This window comes from Hyla sarda, chromosome 1 (assembly GCF_029499605.1).
Source record: "Hyla sarda isolate aHylSar1 chromosome 1, aHylSar1.hap1, whole genome shotgun sequence".
NCBI lineage: Eukaryota > Metazoa > Chordata > Amphibia > Anura > Hylidae > Hyla > Hyla sarda.
Window position 1 is genome coordinate 601559987 of NC_079189.1, and position 23720 is coordinate 601583706.

The 23720-nt window shown below is 43.9% G+C and overlaps 2 protein-coding genes across 2 annotated transcripts in view; both read right to left on the bottom strand.

Moving 5' to 3' along the window:
* Positions 1–8882, bottom strand: part of LOC130293390 (oocyte zinc finger protein XlCOF7.1-like) — a 145096-nt gene extending 136214 nt beyond the window's left edge. The window contains exon 1 of the mRNA XM_056542053.1: positions 8701–8882. The gene's annotated coding sequence lies outside the window, so the exon portion shown is untranslated. The remainder of the gene's footprint in view (positions 1–8700) is intronic.
* LOC130293878 (uncharacterized) overlaps positions 1–23720 on the bottom strand; it is a 46576-nt gene that overhangs the window by 14436 nt on the left and 8420 nt on the right. The window contains exons 6-12 of the mRNA XM_056543127.1: positions 19805–21370; positions 19578–19684; positions 5577–5825; positions 4681–4821; positions 3438–3596; positions 1407–1533; positions 1256–1323 (exon numbers count right to left, since the gene is read on the bottom strand). Of these exons, the coding sequence (XP_056399102.1) occupies positions 1256–1323; positions 1407–1533; positions 3438–3596; positions 4681–4821; positions 5577–5825; positions 19578–19684; positions 19805–21370 (2417 nt within the window). The remainder of the gene's footprint in view (positions 1–1255; positions 1324–1406; positions 1534–3437; positions 3597–4680; positions 4822–5576; positions 5826–19577; positions 19685–19804; positions 21371–23720) is intronic.

Consider the following 23720-nt stretch of genomic DNA (forward strand, 5'->3'; position numbering starts at 1 on the left):
GGAACTATGCAGCCTACCTAATGTGGTGGAACTATGCAGCCTACCTAATGTGGGGGAACTATGCAGCCTACCTAATGTGGGGGAACTATGCAGCCTACCTAATGTGGGGGAACTATGCAGCCTACCAATTGTGGGGGAACTTTTTGTGGAATACCTGAAGTGGCCCAGCCTCAACCAGCCTCTACCTCAAGCAACCCCCAGATAATTTGAGTTTGAGACCCTTGTATTAGATGATGGATCAATAACAACCTCAATCACATGTATACTGATCAGCCAAAACCACTATGACTGATAACATTATCATGTGACTATGGTGGGGTAAGATACAGTATATTAGGCAGCAAGTGAGTGTCTTGGTGCCAGATACTACAGCAAACTTTAAAGGGTACCTTTCATCAAAAAATTTTTTTGATATATTATAGATTAAAGTATGCAGAGTAACTTTCCAATAGCATGTTATTAAAAAATATGATTCTTTCTATTTAATTTTCCAATTTGAAAAAGTGACCACTAGGGGTCTCCCTACCAGTCCTTTTTTATAGATTTCAGACTCATGCAGGAGTCCTAAATCTCAGACTGTATCCGGAACACAGACAAACTCACCACTGCTCACTGCCAGGGAGCAATGTTGCGCTTGTCTGTGTCCCAGCTGCAGTCTGAGATTTAGGACTCCTGCATGAGTCAGAAATCTATAAAAAAGGACTGGTAGGGAGACCCCTAGTGGTCACTTTTTCAAATTGGAAAATTAAATAGAAAGAAGCATATTTTTTTATAACATGCTATTGGAAAGTTATTCTGCATACATTAATCTATAATATATCAAAAGTTTTTTTTGATGAAAGGTACCCTTTAAGAGCTCTTGTGGTGTCTTAGTATGAGGGGGATCTACACAATATTATTGGTATTAATGTAATGGCAGATCAGTGTATATCCCCCATGGCTAGACAGGCTTCAGGTTGTGTCAGTGGAGGAGATCAGCTCCTGCCAGACACCTCTGGGGTTTGTCTCGGAGGAAATAAAGGATCAGATGGGTATAAATCCAACCTGTTGGTTCCTTATTCCAACCAGCAGTCTCCATAGCCAGAAAACTGTGAGAAGATCCAGACAACATGTAATGTCTATGGTCGGCTTTATCCTGTCATCTCCACCTTTCTCATTCCACAAGTATAAAGCATATAATACTGTAGGATAAAACAAGACTGAACACAAGAGCTTCACAGCCCTTCTACAGATCATAGGGAATATCTCCATCTACCTGATCCTGATCCTGTGGAAGAAGAGGACGGGGACACCTCTCTGCTGCTGTTCTCTTACTGGATCTGACTGTAGGGAACACATACAGAGACTGAATTCATTCTTTACATACAAATAATGAGAGGACGTGTGTATATAGTCATGTCTATTACCTGCTGATGTGAAGGGCTGCTGATCCTCCATCATCACCTGATCCTTGTACTGATCCTTGTGTCCTTCTACATACTCCCACTCCTCCATGGAGAAATAGACCGCCACGTCCTGACACCTTATAGGAACCTGACACACAATGATACAGTCATCACCCCGACCCCTCCAGTGGTGTTACTGTATAATGTCCCAGCATTCCCAGCAGTGTCACCTCTCCAGTCATCACCAGACCCCTCCATTACTGTATAATGTCCCAGCATTCCCAGCAGTGTCACCTCTCCAGTCATCACCAGACCCCTCCATTACTGTATAATGTCCCAGCATTCCCAGCAGTGTCACCTCTCCAGTCATCACCAGACCCCTCCATTACTGTATAATGTCCCAGCAGTGTCACCTCTCCGGTCATCACCAGACCCCTCCATTACTGTATAATGTCCCAGCATTCCCAGCAGTGTCACCTCTCCAGTCATCACCAGATCCCTCCATTACTGTATAATGTCCCAGCATTCCCAGCAGTGTCACCTCTCCAGTCATCACCAGACCCCTCCATTACTGTATAATGTCCCAGCATTCCCAGCAGTGTCATCTCTCCAGTCATCACCAGACCCCTCCATTACTGTATGATGTCCCAGCATTCCCAGCAGTGTCATCTCTCCAGTCATCACCAGACCCCTCCATTACTGTATAATGTCCCAGCAGTCACCTCTCCAGTCATCACCAGACCCCTCCATTACTGTATAATGTCCCAGCAGTGTCACCTCTCCAGACATCACCAGACCCCTCCATTACTGTATAATGTCCCAGCATTCCCAGCAGTGTCACGTCTCCAGTCATCACCAGACCCCTCCATTACTGTATTATGTCCCAGCATTCCCAGCAGTGTCACCTCTCCAGTCATCACCAGACCCCTCCGTTACTGTATAATGTCCCAGCATTCCCAGCAGTGTCACCTCTCCAGTCATCACCAGACCCCTCCATTACTGTATAATGTCCCAGCAGTGTCACCTCTCCAGTCATCACCAGACCCCTCCATTACTGTATAATGTCCCAGCATTCCCAGCAGGGTCACCTCTCCAGTCATCACCAGACCCCTCCATTACTGTATAATGTCCCAGCATTCCCAGCAGTGTCACCTCTCCAGTCATCACCAGACCCCTCCATTACTGTATAATGTCCCAGCATTCCCAGCAGTCACCTCTCCAGTCATCACCAGACCCCTCCATTACTGTATAATGTCCCAGCATTCCCAGCAGTGTCACCTCTCCAGTCATCACCAGACCCCACCATTACTGTATTATGTCCCAGCAGTGTCACCTCTCCAGTCATCACCAGACCCCTCCATTACTGTATAATGTCCCAGCATTCCCAGCAGTCACCTCTCCAGTCATCACCAGACCCCTCCATTACTGTATAATGTCCCAGCATTCCCAGCAGTCACCTCTCCAGTCATCACCAGACCCCTCCGTTACTGTATAATGTCCCAGCAGTGTCACCTCTCCAGTCATCACCAGACCCCTCCATTACTGTATAATGTCCCAGCAGTGTCACCTCTCCAGTCATCACCAGATCCCTCCATTACTGTATAATGTCCCAGCATTCCCAGCAGTGTCACCTCTCCAGTCATCACCAGACCCCTCCATTACTGTATAATGTCCCAGCATTCCCAGCAGTGTCACCTCTCCAGTCATCACCAGACCCCTCCATTACTGTATAATGTCCCAGCAGTGTCACCTCTCCAGTCATCACCAGACCCCTCCATTACTGTATAATGTCCCAGCATTCCCAGCAGTGTCACCTCTCCAGTCATCACCAGACCCCTCCATTACTGTATAATGTCCCAGCATTCCCAGCAGTGTCACCTCTCCAGTCATCACCAGACCCCTCCATTACTGTATAATGTCCCAGCAGTGTCACCTCTCCAGTCATCACCAGACCCCTCCATTACTGTATAATGTCCCAGCAGTGTCACCTCTCCAGTCATCACCAGACCCCTCCATTACTGTATAATGTCCCAGCATTCCCAGCAGGGTCACCTCTCCAGTCAGCAGCTCCATCATCTTGTTGATCAGTTCTAGAATCTTCTGTTCATCCATTTCCTCATGTATCAGGGAGTGAGGTGGGGGCCCCAGGATTGGGCTCAGGGTTCTTCCCCATCCTTCACACACAGGGGCCTTCTTAACTACTGTGTAATCCTGTGTATGGAGAGACACATTAATATCACTACATACATTTCCAGAATCCCTCACCTCTCCAGTCATATCCATCTGTTATTACATAGATAAGAATGAGGTCATGTGACATCACTCCCAGAATCCCTCACCTCTCCAGTCATATCCATCTGTAATTACATAGATAAGAATGAGGTCATGTGACATTACTCCCAGAATCCCTCACCTCTCCAGTCATATCCATCTGTAATTACATAGATAAGAATGAGGTCATGTGACATTACTCCCAGAATCCCTCACCTCTCCAGTCATATCCATCTGTAATTACATAGATAAGAATGAGGTCATGTGACATTACTCCCAGAATCCCTCACCTCTCCAGTCATATCCATCTGTTATTACATAGATAAGAATGAGGTCATGTGACATCACTCCCAGAATCCCTCACCTCTCCAGTAATATCCATCTATTACATAGATAAGAATGAGGTCATGTGACATCACTCCCAGAATCCCTCACCTCTCCAGTCATATCCATCTGTTATTACATAGATAAGAATGAGGTCATGTGACATCACTCCCAGAATCCCTCACCTCTCCAGTCATATCCATCTGTTATGACATAGATAAGAATGAGGTCATGTGACATTATTCCCAGAATCCCTCACCTCTCCAGTCATATCCATCTGTAATTACATAGATAAGAATGAGGTCATGTGACATCACTCCCAGAATCCCTCACCTCTCCAGTAATATCCATCTATTACATAGATAAGAATGAGGTCATGTGACATCACTCCCAGAATCCCTCACCTCTCCAGTCATATCCATCTGTAATTACATAGATAAGAATGAGGTCATGTGACATCACTCCCAGAATCCCTCACCTCTCCAGTCATATCCATCTGTTATGACATAGATAAGAATGAGGTTATGTGACATTACTCCCAGAATCCCTCACCTCTCCAGTCATATCCATCTGTTATTACATAGATAAGAATGAGGTCATGTGACATCACTCCCAGAATCCCTCACCTCTCCAGTCATATCCATCTGTTATTACATAGATAAGAATGAGGTCATGTGACATCACTCCCAGAATCCCTCACCTCTCCAGTAAGCCGGAAGAGTATCTGTAGGGTGAGGTTTATTATCCTGTCGGCCATCTTGTTCCTGTCTCTCTCCATCGTTGAGCACTCATTCAGGAGAATTCTCTCATACACCTGTAGAAAATTCTTTAATGTAGGAGCCTGAATGTAGAGAAGATGAGACAATATAACAATCAGGGCCATATAGTGTTGGGTGGGGACGTCAACATCATCGAGGAAGATGGGCGCTTCTCTGTTAGAAAAGCTCCCGACTCCTCCTCAAAACTGCTCATTGAGATAGTGACAGGTGTCCATGCGGGATGCTGTGGGTCCCATGGGGGCTCACTTTGTTAACTACAGCTGGAGTAACCCCCATGGCTCGCAGAGCAGTCCTATCTTTGTTTTCGGGACTGAAGACCTGACATCACGCCACCCCCCTTGAGCCATCATGCTACGACACCTCCATTCATGTCTATGGGAGGGGGCGTGACGGCACAAGGTCACTGCCCCCATCATAATAAACCACCCCCTGCCTTTATTTTTATTATTTGTTAGTTTTCTACCTTGATATCGCTCTGTACTTTCTGCTCAGTCTCAGTCAGATTCACATACTGGGAAGGAGGCGTGACATCATCTGAAGCCGTACAGGGGAGAACTTCCTCCCTCACTCTGCTACACACAGCCCAGAGCAGTTCAGTGTGAGATGAGCTATGATTTGGCTAAGGCTGCACACACCCCACCTCAGCATTTCCTGATTTTGGACTTCTGCCAGGTCAGCAGGAGTCCAAAGTCTGTGCAAGAGATGGGGGAAATGTGCTCTGGACAAGTAGGGAGACACCTAGTGGCAGCTTTTTTAAACACAAATAAAACTTCTTTTTTTTTAATACAAAGTACATTAGAAAGATTTTTTTATTTACCATAAGGAGCGCTATAGCAAAAATTCGTTTTAATAAGAGTGCCCATTTAACTCTTTCTTTTTCAGGCAGCTCCACGCCCGCCATACGCCTCTCACTTGGCTGCGAGAGGCGACCGGAAACATTGCATCGAGGACAGAGAAAGTAATCGGAGTCGTCGGAGATTAATACAGTGACCTCTACTCCCCCAAGACCACCCATCAAGATGCTGCCGATGAGTTCCTGTCCAGCATCAATAACATCCTTGATCTTCTAGGTAAAAATATTGACGCTCCCCTGATGGTGGACTACACCGCTAATTCCCTTAGGCCCGGCAGGACCTGGGGTGGTGACGGTCTACCGGCAGAGCTCTATGTAGTCCTGTTGGATCTCATTGCCCCGGACCTGTTGGAGCTGTACAGAATGTCTATGTCGATCAGGGAGGGAATTGTCGCCATCTTGTATAAAGGAAGGAAAAGAGAGAGGATTTTAAAAAAGTGCCGCCCCATCTCTCTCCTGAATGTGGCCTACAATGCATTACCCCGATACATTCAGTATTTCCAAGGAATTGTACTTTAAAAGGGGGTACTCCCGTACCCCAGCCTTCTGAACATCCTGTTTATAAGGCTTGGAGCAGCGATCGCGACGTCACGGCCACGCCCCCTCCCATAGAAATCAATGGAGGGGGCGTGGCCGTGACGTCACGACCGTTGCTTCAAGCCTTCTGAACATGATGGGGCACGGGAGTACCCCTTTAAATACAGTGATCCCTCAAGTTACAATATTAATCGGTTCCAGGACGACCATTGTATGTTGAAACCATTGTATGTTGAGACCATAACTCTATGGAAACCTGGTAATTGGTTCTGAAGGCACCAAAATGTCATCCAAAAATAGGAAAAAAGTGAGAATTAAACAACAATAAGTAGATAACTAATATAGATAAAGCAAATCCTTACATATAAAAGTAAGAAAGAGCTGCTGGGAGCTGTAATCACTGTCTATTTCAGTGTTTCCCAACCAGGGTGACTCCAGCTGTTGCAAAACTACAACTCCCAGCATGCCCGGACAGCCGTTGGCTGTCCGGGCATGCTGGTAGTTGTAGTTTTGCAACAGCTGGAGGCACCCTGGTTGGGAAACAATGGTTTATGTAGAGGACAGGAGATTCTTCAGGGTCCTATACAGTACACAGTGTCCCAAATGGAGCCGCCCTTACTTGGTGTCCAAAAGGAGCAGCTAAGCCTGGCACAGGTAAGGAGTACAGAATATGTAATACCTCCCTGTACTGTAGGGGGCGCTACCAGACACCAGTCAGTGCATACATTTCACTAATACAGGTAAAGAGTACAGAACATGTTATACCTCCCTGTACTGTAGGGGGCGCTACCAGACACCAGTCAGTACATGCACTTCAGGAATACAGGTAAAGAGTACAGAACATGTAATACCTCCCTGTACTGTAGGGGGCGCTACCAGACACCAGTCAGTGCATGCACTTCAGTAATACAGGTAAAGAGTAGTACAGAACATGTAATACCTCCCTGTAGTGTAGGGGGCGCTACCAGACACCAGTCAGTGCATGCACTTCAGTAATACAGGTAAAGAGTACAGAACATGTAATACCTCCCTGTACTGTAGGGGGCACTACCAGACACCAGTCAGTGCATACACTTCAGTAATACAGGTAAAGAGTAGTACAGAACATGTAATACCTCCCTGAACTGTAGGGGGCGCTACCAGACACCAGTCAGTGCATGCACTTCAGTAATACAGGTAAAGAGTACAGAACATGTAATACCTCCCTGTACTGTAGGGGGCGCTACCAGACACCAGTCAGTGCATACACTTCAGTAATACAGGTAAAGAGTAGTACAGAACATGTAATACCTCCCTGTACTGTAGGGGGCACTACCAGACACCAGTCGGTGCATACACTTCAGTAATACAGGTAAAGAGTAGTACAGAACATGTAATACCTCCCTGTACTGTAGGGGGCGCTACCAGACACCAGTCAGTGCATGCACTTCAGTAATACAGGTAAAGAGTAGTACAAAACATGTAATACCTCCCTGTACTGTAGGGGCGCTACCAGACAGGCATTCAGTGCTTGTACTTCAGTAATACAGGTAAAGAGTACAGAACATGTAATACCTCCCTGTACTGTAGGGGGCGCTACCAGACACCAGTCAGTACATACACTTCAGTAATACAGGTAAAGAGTACAGAACATGTAATACCTCCCTGTACTGTAGGGGGCGCTACCAGACACCAGTCAGTGCATACACTTCAGTAATACAGGTAAAGAGTACAGAACATGTAATACCTCCCTGTACTGTAGGGGGCGCTACCAGACAGGCATTCAGTGCTTGTACTTCAGTAATAGAGGTGATTTACCAGCAAAATGCCAATTGCTGATTGGTCAGTTCCTCCAGTTGTGACACGTTTCACACATCTGGACTTTCCATAGCATTGTGTGCTGAGTCTGATTTCAAGTTACAATGGTCCAGAAAAGACCATTGTATGTTGAGGCCATTGTAAGTTGAGGGATCACTGTAGTCATTAGGGCGGGTCCATGGGTGCTCCCAGGTCCTGACACCTCTCTACTGATCTGGATATACCTGTGTTTCCCAACCAGGGTGCCTCCAGATGTGTCAAAACTACAACTCCCAGCATGCTCAGACAGTCAAAGACTGTCCAGGCTTGATGAGAGTTGTAGTTTGGAAACAGCTGCAGGCACCCTGGTAGAACCCTGCACGCACTGTTTTCTTGAGCAGACTCCCGCAAGGTGTGTGTCCAATCCCACCCACTCCCGCGACATTTTGTCACAGCTTTTAGAAATAGTACCCCCACCCCCCATTACCCCAATTAAGCCATTTCAGAGGTTTGCAGGACCCGCTGTATAGGCTGTCACCCCCCGCAACAACCTCATACCCACCTGTACCCAAAAGTTATTTTATTGGGTCACACAACACCCCAATCCTGACACGTCAGGAGCAACAAAAGATTCACAGGGGACTGCAACCTCTGAACCTCATATTCCAGGAGCGATAACCCCCACTAAACGACCAATAGTATATACAATCCAACTGTACAGAGCAATATATATATATATATATATATATATATATATATATATATAGCAACTCACCACAATCTGCTGAGGAGCTGTCATTGGTCTTTATCACTGATAGAAGGATTCTACACCCAGATAGGGAGACACTGGAGTATAAGGGGAGAAGCCACCCAGACACATCCCGAGTCCTGAAGGGGTTAATGTGCTGTCCCCTCCTGATGACCTCACACTACATACCTCCACCCGCAGACTGTACAGAGCCGGGTACTTACCCTGTGCTTACACCACCTGCCATGATGTCACAGTCATGTGATCAGTCACATGGAGGAGGAGGAGTCACATGATCAGGGGCTGCTGCTCTAGGCTCATCTGCTCAGTGTATGCAGGACTCTGCTGTGCTGGTTGTGATCGCTGCTGGATGAGCTGAAGTTATGTGTATGCAGCAGAGCTGTGTGTGTGTGTGATGTGCGTGGTGCAGAGCTGTGTATGTGTGTGTTATATATGTCTGCAGCAGAGCTGTGTGTAATGTGCATGTAGCTGAGCTGTGTGTGTACACAGTAGAGCTGTATATGTGTAATGTACATGTAGCTGAGCTGTATGTGTACACAGTAGAGCTGTATATGTGTAATGTACATGTAGCTGAGCTGTATGTGTACACAGTAGAGCTGTATATGTGTAATGTGCATGTAGCTGAGCTGTATGTGTACACAGTAGAGCTGTATATGTGTAATGTACATGTAGCTGAGCAGTATGTGTACACAGTAGAGCTGTATATGTGTAATGTGCATGTAGCTGAGCTGTATGTGTACACAGTAGAGCTGTATATGTGTAATGTACATGTAGCTGAGCTGTATGTGTACACAGTAGAGCTGTATATGTGTAATGTGCATGTAGCTGAGCTGTATGTGTACACAGTAGAGCTGTATATGTGTAATGTACATGTAGCTGAGCTGTATGTGTACACAGTAGTGCTGTATATGTGTAATGTACATGTAGCTGAGCTGTATGTGTACACAGTAGAGCTGTATATGTGTAATGTACATGTAGCTGAGCTGTATGTGTACACAGTAGTGCTGTATATGTGTAATGTGCATGTAGCTGAGCTGTATGTGTACACAGTAGAGCTGTATATGTGTAATGTACATGTAGCTGAGCTGTATGTGTACACAGTAGAGCTGTATATGTGTAATGTGCATGTAGCTGAGCTGTATGTGTACACAGTAGAGCTGTATATGTGTAATGTGCATGTAGCTGAGCTGTATGTGTACACAGTAGAGATGTATGTGTGTAATGTACATGTAGCTGAGCTGTATGTGTACACAGTAGAGCTGTATATGTGTAATGTACATGTAGCTGAGCTGTATGTGTACACAGTAGTGCTGTATATGTGTAATGTACATGTAGCTGAGCTGTATGTGTACACAGTAGTGCTGTATATGTGTAATGTACATGTAGCTGAGCTGTATGTGTACACAGTAGAGCTGTATATGTGTAATGTGCATGTAGCTGAGCTGTATGTGTACACAGTAGAGCTGTATATGTGTAATGTGCATGTAGCTGAGCTGTATGTGTACACAGTACAGCTGTATGTGTACACAGTAGAGCTGTATATGTGTAATGTGCATGTAGCTGAGCTGTATGTGTACACAGTAGAGCTGTATATGTGTAATGTACATGTAGCTGAACTGTATGTGTACACAGTAGTGCTGTATATGTGTAATGTGCATGTAGCTGAGCTGTATGTGTACACAGTAGAGCTGTATATGTGTAATGTACATGTAGCTGAGCTGTATGTGTACACAGTAGAGCTGTATATGTGTAATGTACATGTAGCTGAACTGTATGTGTACACAGTAGTGCTGTATATGTGTAATGTGCATGTAGCTGAGCTGTATGTGTACACAGTAGAGCTGTATATGTGTAATGTACATGTAGCTGAGCTGTATGTGTACACAGTAGAGCTGTATATGTGTAATGTGCATGTAGCTGAGCTGTATGTGTACACAGTAGAGCTGTATGTGTGTAATGTGCATGTAGCTGAGCTGTATGTGTACACAGTAGAGCTGTATATGTAATGTACATGTAGCTGAGCTGTATGTGTACACAGTAGTGCTGTATATGTGTAATGTACATGTAGCTGAGCTGTATGTGTACACAGTAGAGCTGTATATGTGTAATGTACATGTAGCTGAGCTGTATGTGTACACAGTAGAGCTGTATATGTGTAATGTACATGTAGCTGAGCTGTATGTGTACACAGTAGAGCTGTATATGTGTAATGTACATGTAGCTGAGCTGTATGTGTACACAGTAGAGCTGTATATGTGTAATGTACATGTAGCTGAGCTGTATGTGTACACAGTAGAGCTGTATATGTGTAATGTGCATGTAGCTGAGCTGTATGTGTACACAGTAGAGCTGTATGTGTGTAATGTGCATGTAGCTGAGCTGTATGTGTACACAGTAGAGCTGTATATGTAATGTACATGTAGCTGAGCTGTATGTGTACACAGTAGTGCTGTATATGTGTAATGTACATGTAGCTGAGCTGTATGTGTACACAGTAGAGCTGTATATGTGTAATGTACATGTAGCTGAGCTGTATGTGTACACATTAGAGCTGTATATGTGTAATGTGCATGTAGCTGGGCTGTATGTGTACACAGTAGAGCTGTATATGTGTAATGTGCATGTAGCTGAGCTGTATGTGTACACAGTAGAGCTGTATATGTGTAATGTACATGTAGCTGAGCTGTATGTGTACACAGTAGAGCTGTATATGTGTAATGTACATGTAGCTGAGCTGTATGTGTACACAGTAGAGCTGTATATGTGTAATGTGCATGTAGCTGAGCTGTATGTGTTCACAGTAGAGCTGTATATGTGTAATGTGCATGTAGCTGAGCTGTATGTGTACACAGTAGAGCTGTATATGTGTAATGTACATGTAGCTGAGCTGTATGTGTACACAGTAGAGCTGTATATGTGTAATGTACATGTAGCTGAGCTGTATGTGTACACAGTAGAGCTGTATATGTGTAATGTACATGTAGCTGAGCTGTATGTGTACACAGTAGAGCTGTATATGTGTAATGTACATGTAGCTGAGCTGTATGTGTACACAGTAGTGCTGTATATGTGTAATGTGCATGTAGCTGAGCTGTATGTGTACACAGTAGAGCTGTATATGTGTAATGTGCATGTAGCTGAGCTATATGCGTACACAGTAAATCTGTAAAAAGGTGCTATTGACGTGAATTGTTCACCAGATGTTGGTAACAACTCAAGTAATCTATACATACAGAGAAACCAAAACAAATAGGATCAGGAATTAAGTTCTGTGTAATAATGTTAAATGACACAGGGAAAAAATATTGAACACGCTTCCTGATATTTATTTAATACTTTGTAGAAAATACTTTTGTTAGTGATGACCGCTTTAAGGTGCCTCCTGTATGAAGAAACTATCACATGCATTGCTATGGGGGGATTTCGGCCCATTCTTCTACACAAACAGTCTACAAATCCTGAAGGTTCTGCGGGCCTCTTCTATGAATTATGATCTTTAGTTCTTTTCATAGATTTTCAATAGGATATAGTCATGTGATCGTCCGGGCAATTTTAGCAGCTTTATTTCTTTCTGTGAAACCATTGTAGAGTTTCCTTGGTTGTGTGTTTGGGATCATTGTCCTCCTGAAATGTCCGCCCTCATCTCATCATCATCCTGGTAGATGACCGCAGATTCTTGTCAAGAATGTTTCTGTAAATTTGCTCATTCATCTTCCATCAATTATGTAAAGTTTGTCAGAACCATTTGCTGAAAAGCCGCCCCCTCCCCATAATGTTCCCATCTCCAGACTTCACTATTGGTGTTTTTAGGGTGATGTGCGGGGACATTTCTCCTCCAAATATGGTGTGTATTATGGCGCCAATCCATTAAATTCTTCGCTCATCTGACCGCACTATATTCTCCCAGGATTTCATCAGCTTTTCCAAATGTTGTGAAACAAACAAAAAGAGCTCAACATGCCTTTTTTAATTTTATGTTATATTGAAAGATATTTTAATTAACATAAAGTAAAGTAAATAAAATACCATATAATCAATAAAAACATCCAAAATGAGATATCATTACACATAACACAATATACTATATTATATATATGGATGTATAAAGTCTCTCTCTCTCTCTCTCTCTCTCCCTCTCTCCTCCCCCTCTCCCCCCCCTCCCCCCTCTCTCTCCCTCCCCCTCTCTCTCCCTCCCCCTCTCTCTCCCTCCCCCTCTCTCTCCCTCCCCCTCTCTCTCCCTCCCCCCCTCTCTCCCTCCCCCCCTCTCTCCCTCCCCCCCCTCTCTCCCTCCCCCCCTCTCTCCCTCCCCCCCTCTCTCCCTCCCCCCCTCTCTCTCCCTCCCCCCCTCTCTCTCCCTCTCTCTCTCTCTCTCTCTCTCTCTCTCTCTCTCTCTCTCTCTCTCTCTCTCTCTCTCTCTCTCTCTCTCTCTCTCTCTCTCTCTCTCTCTCTCTCTCTCTCTCTCTCTCAGAAAAAAAAAAATAATACTTCTATATGTTACTCACTAGGTCATGCAGATGCTTTACGTGTCTTTTTTTATGTGCCTAGCTTCTGTATTTGGCTCACAAATCCCTCTGTTCTGCTGCTCAATCATTCTGACATCCACTGCTCAGGAGGGGGCGTGTCTGAGGCAAGCACTGAGCCCCCCCCCCCCCATCACCATGCATTCACTTCCTCCCAAAGTCTGCTGTGCTGTCTCTTCATCCAATCACTGCAGGCTGATCTGTAACCTCTTCCTCTCTGATAGGACAGGAGTGAACACGGAGGAGTGCTAGTCCTGGCCTCACTTTCTAGACTTTGTCTCAGCCTCTGCTTCAGCTGGGACAAAGATGATGCTGCAGCCGGACAGGATTATGTTCTGGATGGTATGGGGACCCCTTGTGGTGTGTTTTTTTTTATTTTAGAGCCATGATAAAAGCTCATAACATTTTGAAGAAGTATATTAGAATGGTTAATGTTTTGCCATGATGTACAACATATAACATGTTTTGATTCTGATATTTGAATTGTTTCTTATGGGAATATTATTTATATCAATTATCTGGCGGATTTATCATAGACTAAACTATATGCATAATGTGAATGCACTGATATGGATAGAACACTCCCTGTTCTCTGCAGAAGAAGGAGAAGTGATCCATAAGCTAGAACTTTACAATCTCAACCTGGAGATAACAGAAAATCTCTATTCACCATTCTTATTGATCAACATTTGAAAATTATCTTAATCAAATAAGAAACATTTTTACGTTACCCGATATATTTGCGATATAACTTCTACACTCAGGGAAGGAGTAGTCATAGGAATCCATTGCCTTGTTACTGTGCAGTCATATCACATATAGGGCTGCATTTTAAAAGGACTTTTCCATGGCTCTTCATGGCCTCATCCCTCAGGTAGCTTTTAGGATTATGGAGAATATTTCTCCTTTAAAAGGGGTACTCTGCTGGAAAGCATATTTTTTTTTATCAACTGGTGCTATAAAGTTAAACAGATTTGTAGGTTACTTCTATTTAAAAATCTTAATCCTTCCAGTACTTATCAGCTGCTGTATGCTCCACAGGAAGTTCTTTTCTTTTTGAATTTATTTTCTGCCTGACCACAGTGCTCTCTGCTGACACCTCTGTCCATTTTAGGAACTGTCCAGAGTAGGTGCAAACCTCTCCTGCTCTGGACAGTTCCTAAAATGGACAGAGGTGTCAGTACAGAGTACTGTGGTCAGACAGAAAGGAAATTCAAAAATAAAAGAACTTCCTTTGTGGAGCATATAGCAGCTGATAAGTAATGGAAGGATTAAGATATTTAAATAGAAGTGATTTACAAATCTGTTAACTTTCTGGCACTAATTGATGTAAAAAAAATGTTTTCCAGGGGAGTACCCCTTTAAGAAGAAGTTAAGACGCTCGATCCTGTGTCTTCAATCTGATTACAGATCTGATTATCTTGATGCCTACTATTAAAACCCGGGTGGGAATAAAGAAATCGTCCAAGGGTGCCTTTTAAGACCTAAAAGCTTACCATTTTTGATATTTGAAATTTATGGATCAATAAGGAGGAATGTGGCCTCCGCTAAGATGTCTGACCACGGGGGTTTGCTGCTGGTACCTCCCGCGATCTCCGTGCAGCACCCGGCATTCTATGCTGGGCTGCTGCTCCAGTCTCGGAAACCTCTGTCTTTACGGGACTGGAGACGTGACATCACGCCACACCCCCTCCATTCATGTCTATGGGAGGGGGAGTAATGGCCGTCACGCCCTTTCCCATAGACATGAATGGGGGGGGGGGGGTGATAAGATGTCTATGGCCGGAATACCCCTTTAACACATTTTGTTTATAGCTAATGTCTGATTATGAAGGATGTTTCTGGCCAGGACCCATAGAATAAGACAAACATGTTTTGTACCCTTTCTACCAAACAATAAAAAAAAACACACTACAGTGATCCCCCGACCTACAATGGCCCCGACATATGATAATTTCAACATACGATGGCCTCTCAGAGGCCATTGCATATTGAAGGCAGCATCAACATACAATGCTTTTGTATGTAATGGCCATCGTATAAACGGCTATACGACAGCGCAGACTGCTTCAGCTGCCACCGGATAGCCGTTTAAGGTGCCCCGTGTGATCCGGTGATGATCACTCACCTGTCCCCGACGTTCCGGACCGTCCTTCGGGCTCCTCTGCATGGCCGTTGCTCTCTTTCATCGTCATCACCGTCCCGTCATCCAATAGGAGCGGCGTGCATAGCGGCCTGATGACGGCCATGGAGAGCGACGATCCTGGCCAGCGGTGACTGTCCGGAGCAGCGAGGCCCCCCCCCGCGGGGGACGTGATGGCAGCGACGATCCAGGGCAGCGGTGACGGTCCGGAGCGGCGGGGACACGTGAGTATAACTTTCTATTCTGTATTACTATTGCACGGATCCCTCAACATACGATGGATTCAAGTAACGATGGTTCATTTGGAACGAATTACCATGGTATGTTGAGGGATCACTGTATTGTGCTACCTTACAAGTCAAGGTTGAATGTGCAGCACACTCACTACTACAATATATTGTTATATTAGTGCTATCCATATACCCATGTATATGGGGGAGATTTATCAAAACATGTGCAGAGGCAAAGTTGCCCATAGCAACCAATCAGATCACTTCTTTCATTTTTCATAGGCCTTGTTAAGAATGTAAGAAGCAAGCTGATTGGTTGCTATGGGCAACTGGACAACTTTTTTTGATAAATCTCCTACGTACATATAATATACATACATGTACACGTGTTTTTGTGCTAACAACTCACATGTTATTTGTGTATATATATATATATATATATATATATATATATCCCTACAACATTACATGGACTCTTTCGCCTTTCTAGGCCTTATCTCAGACATACTGGGGGAGATATATCAAAACCTGTTCCGGGGAAAAGTTGCCCAAAGCAACCAATCAGATCGCTTCTTTCATTATTAACAAGGCCTCTGCAAAATGAAAGCAGTGATCTGATTGGTTGCTATGGGCAACTTTTCCCCTGAACAGGTTTTGCGAAATCTCTCCCACTGTGGTGGAATGTGTCCACATACATCTCACTAACTAGAAGACAGGGAGAAAATACAAAAAATACACAGAAAAGAGTTAAAGGGGTACTCCGCTGCTCAGCGTTTAGAATAAACTGTTCCGAACACTGGAGTCGGTGCCGGGAGCTCGTGATGTCATAGCCCGCCACCCCCTCATGACATCATGCCCTGCCCCCCTCAATGCAAGTTTATGGGAGGGGGCGTGACAGCCGTCACGCCCCCTCTTATAGACTTGCATAGAGGGGGCAGGGCTATGATGTCACAAGCCCCAGGCGCCGGCTCCAGCGTTTGGAACAGTTTGTTCCAAATGCTGAGCAGCGGAGTACCCCTTTTAAGCTTTGCGTGAATTTGCTTAGAACACATCTAAAGATGGCTGCAAGAGGCAATAAGACAACTCATATCTCTCTGGTTTATTTAAACCTAGACAAAAGGCCTGACCTCCCTTTTTTTCCACTCCTGATCCTTGGGGGTTGGGGGTCTGGGCCAATTGGTTTGATAGCTACCTGTTTGAGCCGGGGGGGGGGGGGGGTTGGCTAGAATAGGTTTTATAATGTTTGGGCTAGCTGGTTGGTCCCATTTTAGGAGTTAGTTTAGGGTACATGACTGCACTTTAGTTACCGTATGCGTTAGTGTTAACCAGTTGCCGTCTAAGGACGAGCCAGCTCATACAGAGATGGCAAGCATACTGGCCGGCGCCCAGCTGATTCCCGGCCACACCTCTCTGGACGTCACGCCACTCCCCCTCAGTGCAAGTCTATGGGAGGGGTAATTAAAGGGGTACTCCGCTGCCTCAGCGTACGGAACATTTTGTTCCGAACACTTGAAGGGAGCGTCGGAGGTCATGACGCCACAGCCATGCCCCCTCGGTGCAAGTCTATGGAAGGGGATGTGGCAGCCACCGCGCTCCCTCCCATAGACTTGCACTGAGGGAGGGTGTGCGTGACGTCACGAGGGGATAGGGGATAATATGTCTAGGGGCAGAGTACCCCTTTTAATGCAGTCCCTGACACAGTTGTGGACCGTACCAGTGATGTCGATCCCGCATCATCTCCACTTGCCCCTTGTTGCTTGGCCCAGAGTCTTACGGATGTTTGGAGGTGGACGTTTCTGATGGAGACTCAGCTTTCATATTACTCCTCGTATGTGAAACGTTCTTGGCATTTGCCACTTCTGATCTCCTGCCTACAGTAAGAGATGTTATCTACACTATTAGGAGGATCTCAGACCCCTTCACTCTCATCCTCACTCTCCTGCTAGGGCCCTCTCCATCTTCTAAAGTCTGGCGCATGCACCCAGGGTGGGTACCCTCTGAGGCAATTGCTGAGGCCCTCAGCTCATCTCACGAGGAGTACGAGGGGCACAATGCTGAGTATCCTGATCCTATTATACAAACACGTTGGACGTAGATGCTATGGATTCTTTTGGATGTCTCGGTTAGTGACACGTGACCTGAGTATTTACAAGTCTTTACTTTCTCTTTGCGTTGGGGAGGGGAAGGGGTGGTGGCATGGGTGTGTGTGTGTTATTCGTGTTGTGGGCACTAATGTTGCACAATGTGTTAGGTAATTCTACATTTTCTACAGATATACTTACCCATGGTGGACCCGGATTTTCTCGAAATGCATGAATATATATTCTCTTTCTGTCCCTACGAACTACTCCTGGTATTGTGTGCCCGTTCCATAACCCCTCAAGAACAGCCGGAGACTCTGTTTACGATTTTTATGTTTATTTTATTTTGTACAATAAAAATCTTGCATAAATAAAACCTCTGAAAATGTTTTTATTTAAAAGGGGTACTCCGGTGAAAACCTTTTTTCTTTTAAATCAACTGGTGGCAGAAAGTTAAACATATTTGTAAATTACTTCTATTAAAAAAAATCTTAATCCTTCCAGTACTTATTAGCTGCTGAATGCTACAGAGGAAATTCCTTTCTTTTTGGAACACTGATGACATCACGAGCACAGTGCTCTCTGCTGACATCTCTGTCCATTTTAGCAACCGTGCATAGCAGATGTATGCTAAGGGCAGCATGGTGGCTCAGTGGTTAGCACTGCTGCCTTGCAGTGCTGGGGACTTGGGTTCAAATCCCACTAAGGACAACAATAAATAAAGCGTTATTATTATAACGTCAGCAGAGAGAACTGTGGTCGTGATGTCATCAGAGAGCATTCCAAAAAGAAAAGAATTTCCTCTGTAGTATTCAGCAGCTAATAAGTACAGGAAGGATTAAGGATTTTTTAATAGAAGTAATTTACAAATATGTTTAACTTTCTGCCACAAGTTGATTTAAAAGAAAAAAGGTTTTCACCGGAGTACCCCTTTAAAGGGGTACTCTGGTGCTCCAGCATTCTGAACATTTTGTTCAGAACACTCGGAGCTGGAGGCCCTGTTGTCATTGCTACGCTCCCCTGGTAACGTCAAACCAGGCCCCCTCCATTCATGTCTATGGGAGGGGGCGTGTCACAGACACGCCCCCTCCCATACACATGAATGGAGGGGGTGTGGTGTGACGTCAAGAGTGGGCGCGGCTGTGATGTCATGACCACTGCCGCAGGAATCCGGCATTTGTTTAGAATGTCGGGTGCTGCGGGAGATCACGGGGGCCCCAGCATATCCATAAGATATCTAGTAGCGGAATACCCCTTTAAATCCATAAAAGTCAAACAAATATTTAAGAAAAACAAATATATCTGTCACAGGAAAGTATTTTACAATATGTGGATAGTTCAGTTCCTTCTTATATTTAGGCCGGTCCAACCATAGATTATCGTATTGTTGTGATGTGAACATAGCAAACTGAGATTTTATATAGTGGCTGCAAGGGAGCATGTGACCGTTATCCTGTGTCCTCTGCTGATGCTGTGGTGGCAGCAAAACATGTAGGGGGGACGCATTTGTGTGTTAGCTGCATGAGCATTGAAAAAGATGTAGAGAACACAGTTTTTTTTTACAGTTTGCTTTTAAGCTTTACTTTTAAACCCCTATCTCTAATCTGAATTGCAGAGTACTGCTGAAATACAAAAAAAAAAAAAAAATTCTAGTAAACAGTCTTCCAATGAAACAGAATTATAAAACCTATTTTAGCCTGTTTAACAAGCGTTGTTGTTTTTTTTGTGTTAAACATTTCCCACATTCTGAACATGAAAAGTAATTCTCCCATGTGAACTTTCAGTTGTTTAAAAGCGTTGCTTTTTGAGTAAAAAATTTCACACATTCTTATCAGGAGAATGGCTACTCTCCTGTGTGAGTTTTATGATGTAAGACAAAGTTTTGATTTTGTAGTAAAACATTTTTCACATTCTGAACACGTTCAATAAGTCTTGATTTGTAAATTAAACACTTCTCACATTCTGAGCATGAAAATGTCTTCTCCCTTGTGGGAATTCTCTGATCTTTTTCAAGATCTGATGATTTTCAAAGCATTCCAATGATACTGAATTATAAAACCTGACTGAAGTCTCCCTTTAAGAAGATGAGATTTTGGGGTAAACATTTTCTACATTTTGGTCACGAAAATGTTATACCTTTGTGAGTTTTTTGATGTTTAATTAGAGTTGACTCTCGGTTAAAACATTTTCCACATTCTAAGCATGAAAATATTCTTCCTGTATGGGTTCTTTGATGGTCATTTAAAGTTGACTTTCGGTTAAAGGACTTTCCACATTCTGGGCAGGAATATGGCTTCTCCCCTGTGTGGATTCTCTGATGTGTAACAAGCGTTGATTTAACGTTAAAACATTTTCCACATTCTGTACATAAATATGGTTTCTCACCTGTGTGAATTCTCATATGTTCAACCAGACTTGAGTTTGCAGTAAAACATTTCCCACAGTCATGACATATAAAAAGCTTCTCTCCTGTGTGAATTCTCTGATGTGTAACAAGACTTGATTTCAGATTATAACGTTTCCCACACTCTGAACATGAAAATGGCTTATCCCCTGTGTGAATTCTCTGATGTTTAATAAGATCTGAATTTTCATTAAAACACTTCCTACATTCTAGGCATGGAAATGGCTTCTCCCCTGTGTGATTTCTCTGATGTCTAACAAGCTTTGCTTTTTGAGTATAACATTTCCCACATTCCGAACATGAAAATGGCTTCTCTCCTGTGTGGATTCTCTGATGTTTAGCAAGTTGTGTTTTCTCCCTAAAGCATTTTCCACATTCTGAACATGAAAATGGCTTCTCCCCTGTGTGAATTCTCTGATGTTTAATTAGATCTGACTTCTCCTTAAAACTTTTTCCACATTCTGGGCATGAAAATGGCTTCTCCCCTGTGTGGACTCTCTGATGTTTAACAAGTGTTGTTTTTTGTGTAAAACATTTCCCACATTCTGAACATGGAAATGAATTTTCCCCTGTGTGAATTTTAAAATGTTTAACAAGCATTGCTTTTTGAGTAAAACATTTCACACATTCTGAACAGGAGAAAGGCTTCTCCCCTGTGTGAGTTTTATGATGTAAGACAAGTTTTGATTTTGTAGTAAAACATTTCCCACATTCTGGACATGAAAATTGCTTCTCCCCTGTGTGAGTTTTTTGATGTTCAATAAGTCTTGATTTGTAAATGAAACACTTCTCACATTCTGAGCATGAAAAGGTCTTCTCCCTTGTGTGAATTCTCTCATGTAGAACTACATCTTTTTTCCAAGTAAAACATTTCCCACATTCTTGGCATGAAAATGGCTTCTCCCCTGTGTGAGTTTTCCGATGTTCAACAAGGTTTGATTTCCGATTAAAACATTTTCCACATTGTGGGCATGGAAATGGCTTCTCCCCTGTGTGAATTCTGTCGTGTCGTTTAAGATAGCATTTCTGAGTAAAATATTTTCTACATTCGGAACATGAAAATTGCTTCTCTGTGTGAGATTTTTGTTGTTCATCGCCCCTTTTGTGACTTATATTTTGCTCTGATGGATCAGAGGGTAGAACCTGTATATAAGGATCAGATGACAGATCTTGTCTGTGAAGGGCTGAGAGTGTATCTGGGATAATGGAATGTTCTTCATATGTATCTTGTGTGATATCATCATCTGCTTTATAATATGAAGATATAAGATTTTCCTCTGATCTCCTGGTACAGTCATCTGCCAAGGATAAGACAGATTATCAAATTTGTTACCCATCCATTAGAAGGGAAGTAGAGGAGAAGATAGTTAACCACTTAAATACCAACAATTTGCTGGACCCAAACCACCATGGCTTTACTGGGGGCTGACCTTGTAAGAGTAATCTCAAGGATTTCTTTGACTATGTCACAAAAGTATTGGATTAAGGTAGTACCATATCTGAATAATAGAAATGCCTTTCATACGGTTCCATATAAAGAGCTTATATATGTAGATATATATTACTGAAAATTGGACTTAACCCCTTAAGGACGCAGGATGTAAATGTACGTCCTGGTGAGGTGGTACTTAACGCACCAGGACGTACATTTACGTCCTAAGCATAACCGCGGGCATCGGAGCGATGCCCGTGTCATGCGCGGCTGATCCCGGCTGCTGATCGCAGCCAGGGACCCGCCGGCAATGGCCGACGCCCGCGATCTCGCGGGCGTCCGCCATTAACCCCTCAGGTGCCGGGATCAATACAGATCCCGGCATCTGCGGCAGTTCGCGATGAAAATGAACGATCGGATCGCCCGCAGCGCTGCTGCGGGGATCCGATCATTCATAACGCCGCACGGAGGTCCCCTCTCCTGCCTCCGTGCGGCTCCCGGCGTCTCCTGCTCTGGTCTGTGATCGAGCAGACCCGAGCAGGAGATGACCGATAATACTGATCTGTTCTATGTCCTATACATAGAACAGATCAGTATTAGCAATCATGGTATTGCTATGATTAGTCCCCTATGGGGACTATTCAAGTGTAAAAAAAAATGTAAAAAAATGTAAAAGTAAAAGTAAAAAAAAAGTGAAAAATCCCCTCCCCCAATAAAAAAGTAAAACGTCCGTTTTTTCCTATTTTACCCCCAAAAAGCGTAAAAAACATTTTTTATAGACATATTTGGTATCGCCGCGTGCGTAAATGTCCGAACTATTAAAATAAAATGTTAATGATCCCGTACGGTGAACGGCGTGAACGAAAAAAAATTTAAAAAGTCCAAAATTCCTACTTTTTTAATACATTTTATTAAAAAAAAAATTATAAAAAATGTATTAAAAGTTTTTTATATGCAAATGTGGTATCAAAAAAAAGTACAAATCATGGCGCAAAAAATGAGCCCCCATACCGCCGCTTATACGGAAAAATAAAAAAGTTATAGGTCATCAAAATAAAGGGATTATAAACGTACTAATTTGGTTAAAAAGTTTGTGATTTTTTTTAAGCGCAACAATAATATAAAAGTACGTAATAATGGGTATCATTTTAATCGTATTGACCCTCAGAATAAAGAACACATGTCATTTTTACCAGAAATTGTACGGCGTGAAAACAAAACCTTCCAAAATTAGCAAAATTGCGTTTTTCGTTTTAATTTCCCCACAAAAATAGTGTTTTTTGGTTGCGCCATACATTTTATGATATAATGAGTGATGTCATTACAAAGGACAACTGGTCGCGCAAAAAACAAGCCCTCATACTAGTCTGTGAATGAAAATATAAAAGAGTTATGATTTTTAGAAGGCGAGGAGGAAAAAATAAAAACGTAAAAATTAAATTGTCTGAGTCCTTAAGGCCAAAATGGGCTGAGTCCTTAAGGGGTTAAAGGGGTACTCCACCCCTAGACATCTTATCCCCTATCCAAATGATAGGGGATAAGTTGATCGCTGGGGACCCCCCGCGATCTCCCTGCTGCACCCGGCTTTCGTTTAGATGCAGCACTGGAGGCCCATGATGTTGCGGCCACGCCCCCTCAATTCATGTATATGGGAGGGGGCGTGACGGAAGTCACGCCCCGTCCAATAGACTTGCATTGAGGGGGCATGGCCGTGTCGTCACGAGCCTGCCTCTACCCCGCATGGCAAGTCATCCGGCACGGAGGGAAGCACGCTCTGTTCACTGGACGTCTGGGGTGCCGCAGCCAAGATCGTGTTGGATAGGGGATAAGATGTCTAGGCGCGGAGTACCCCTTTAAACAGGTTTTAAAAACCAATCTTTTCCTTAGTATATACGTGTGCCTTTACATCTCAGTTCTACTGAATGAATGGAGCTGAGTTGTAATAACACACACAACCCTGAGGAAGCTGTTTGGAGGAGAAACCAGCCGTGTTTTTAATACCCTGGTGTCAAGGTTGGACAGCCAATCTGCAGAATATAGGGTGGACACAGGAAGATGTTTGACCAAAAGAATGTAAACTATTTCTGCTGACCACCACATGCCTGGACAGGGGCTGGGTGCTTGTCGAAGGGAGGACATCTTGAAGGAGCCCGAGATACTTCCCACCACAGGGTTATTTGAGTATCTGGGATAAGTTGGGGTGGGGTGATTGAGGC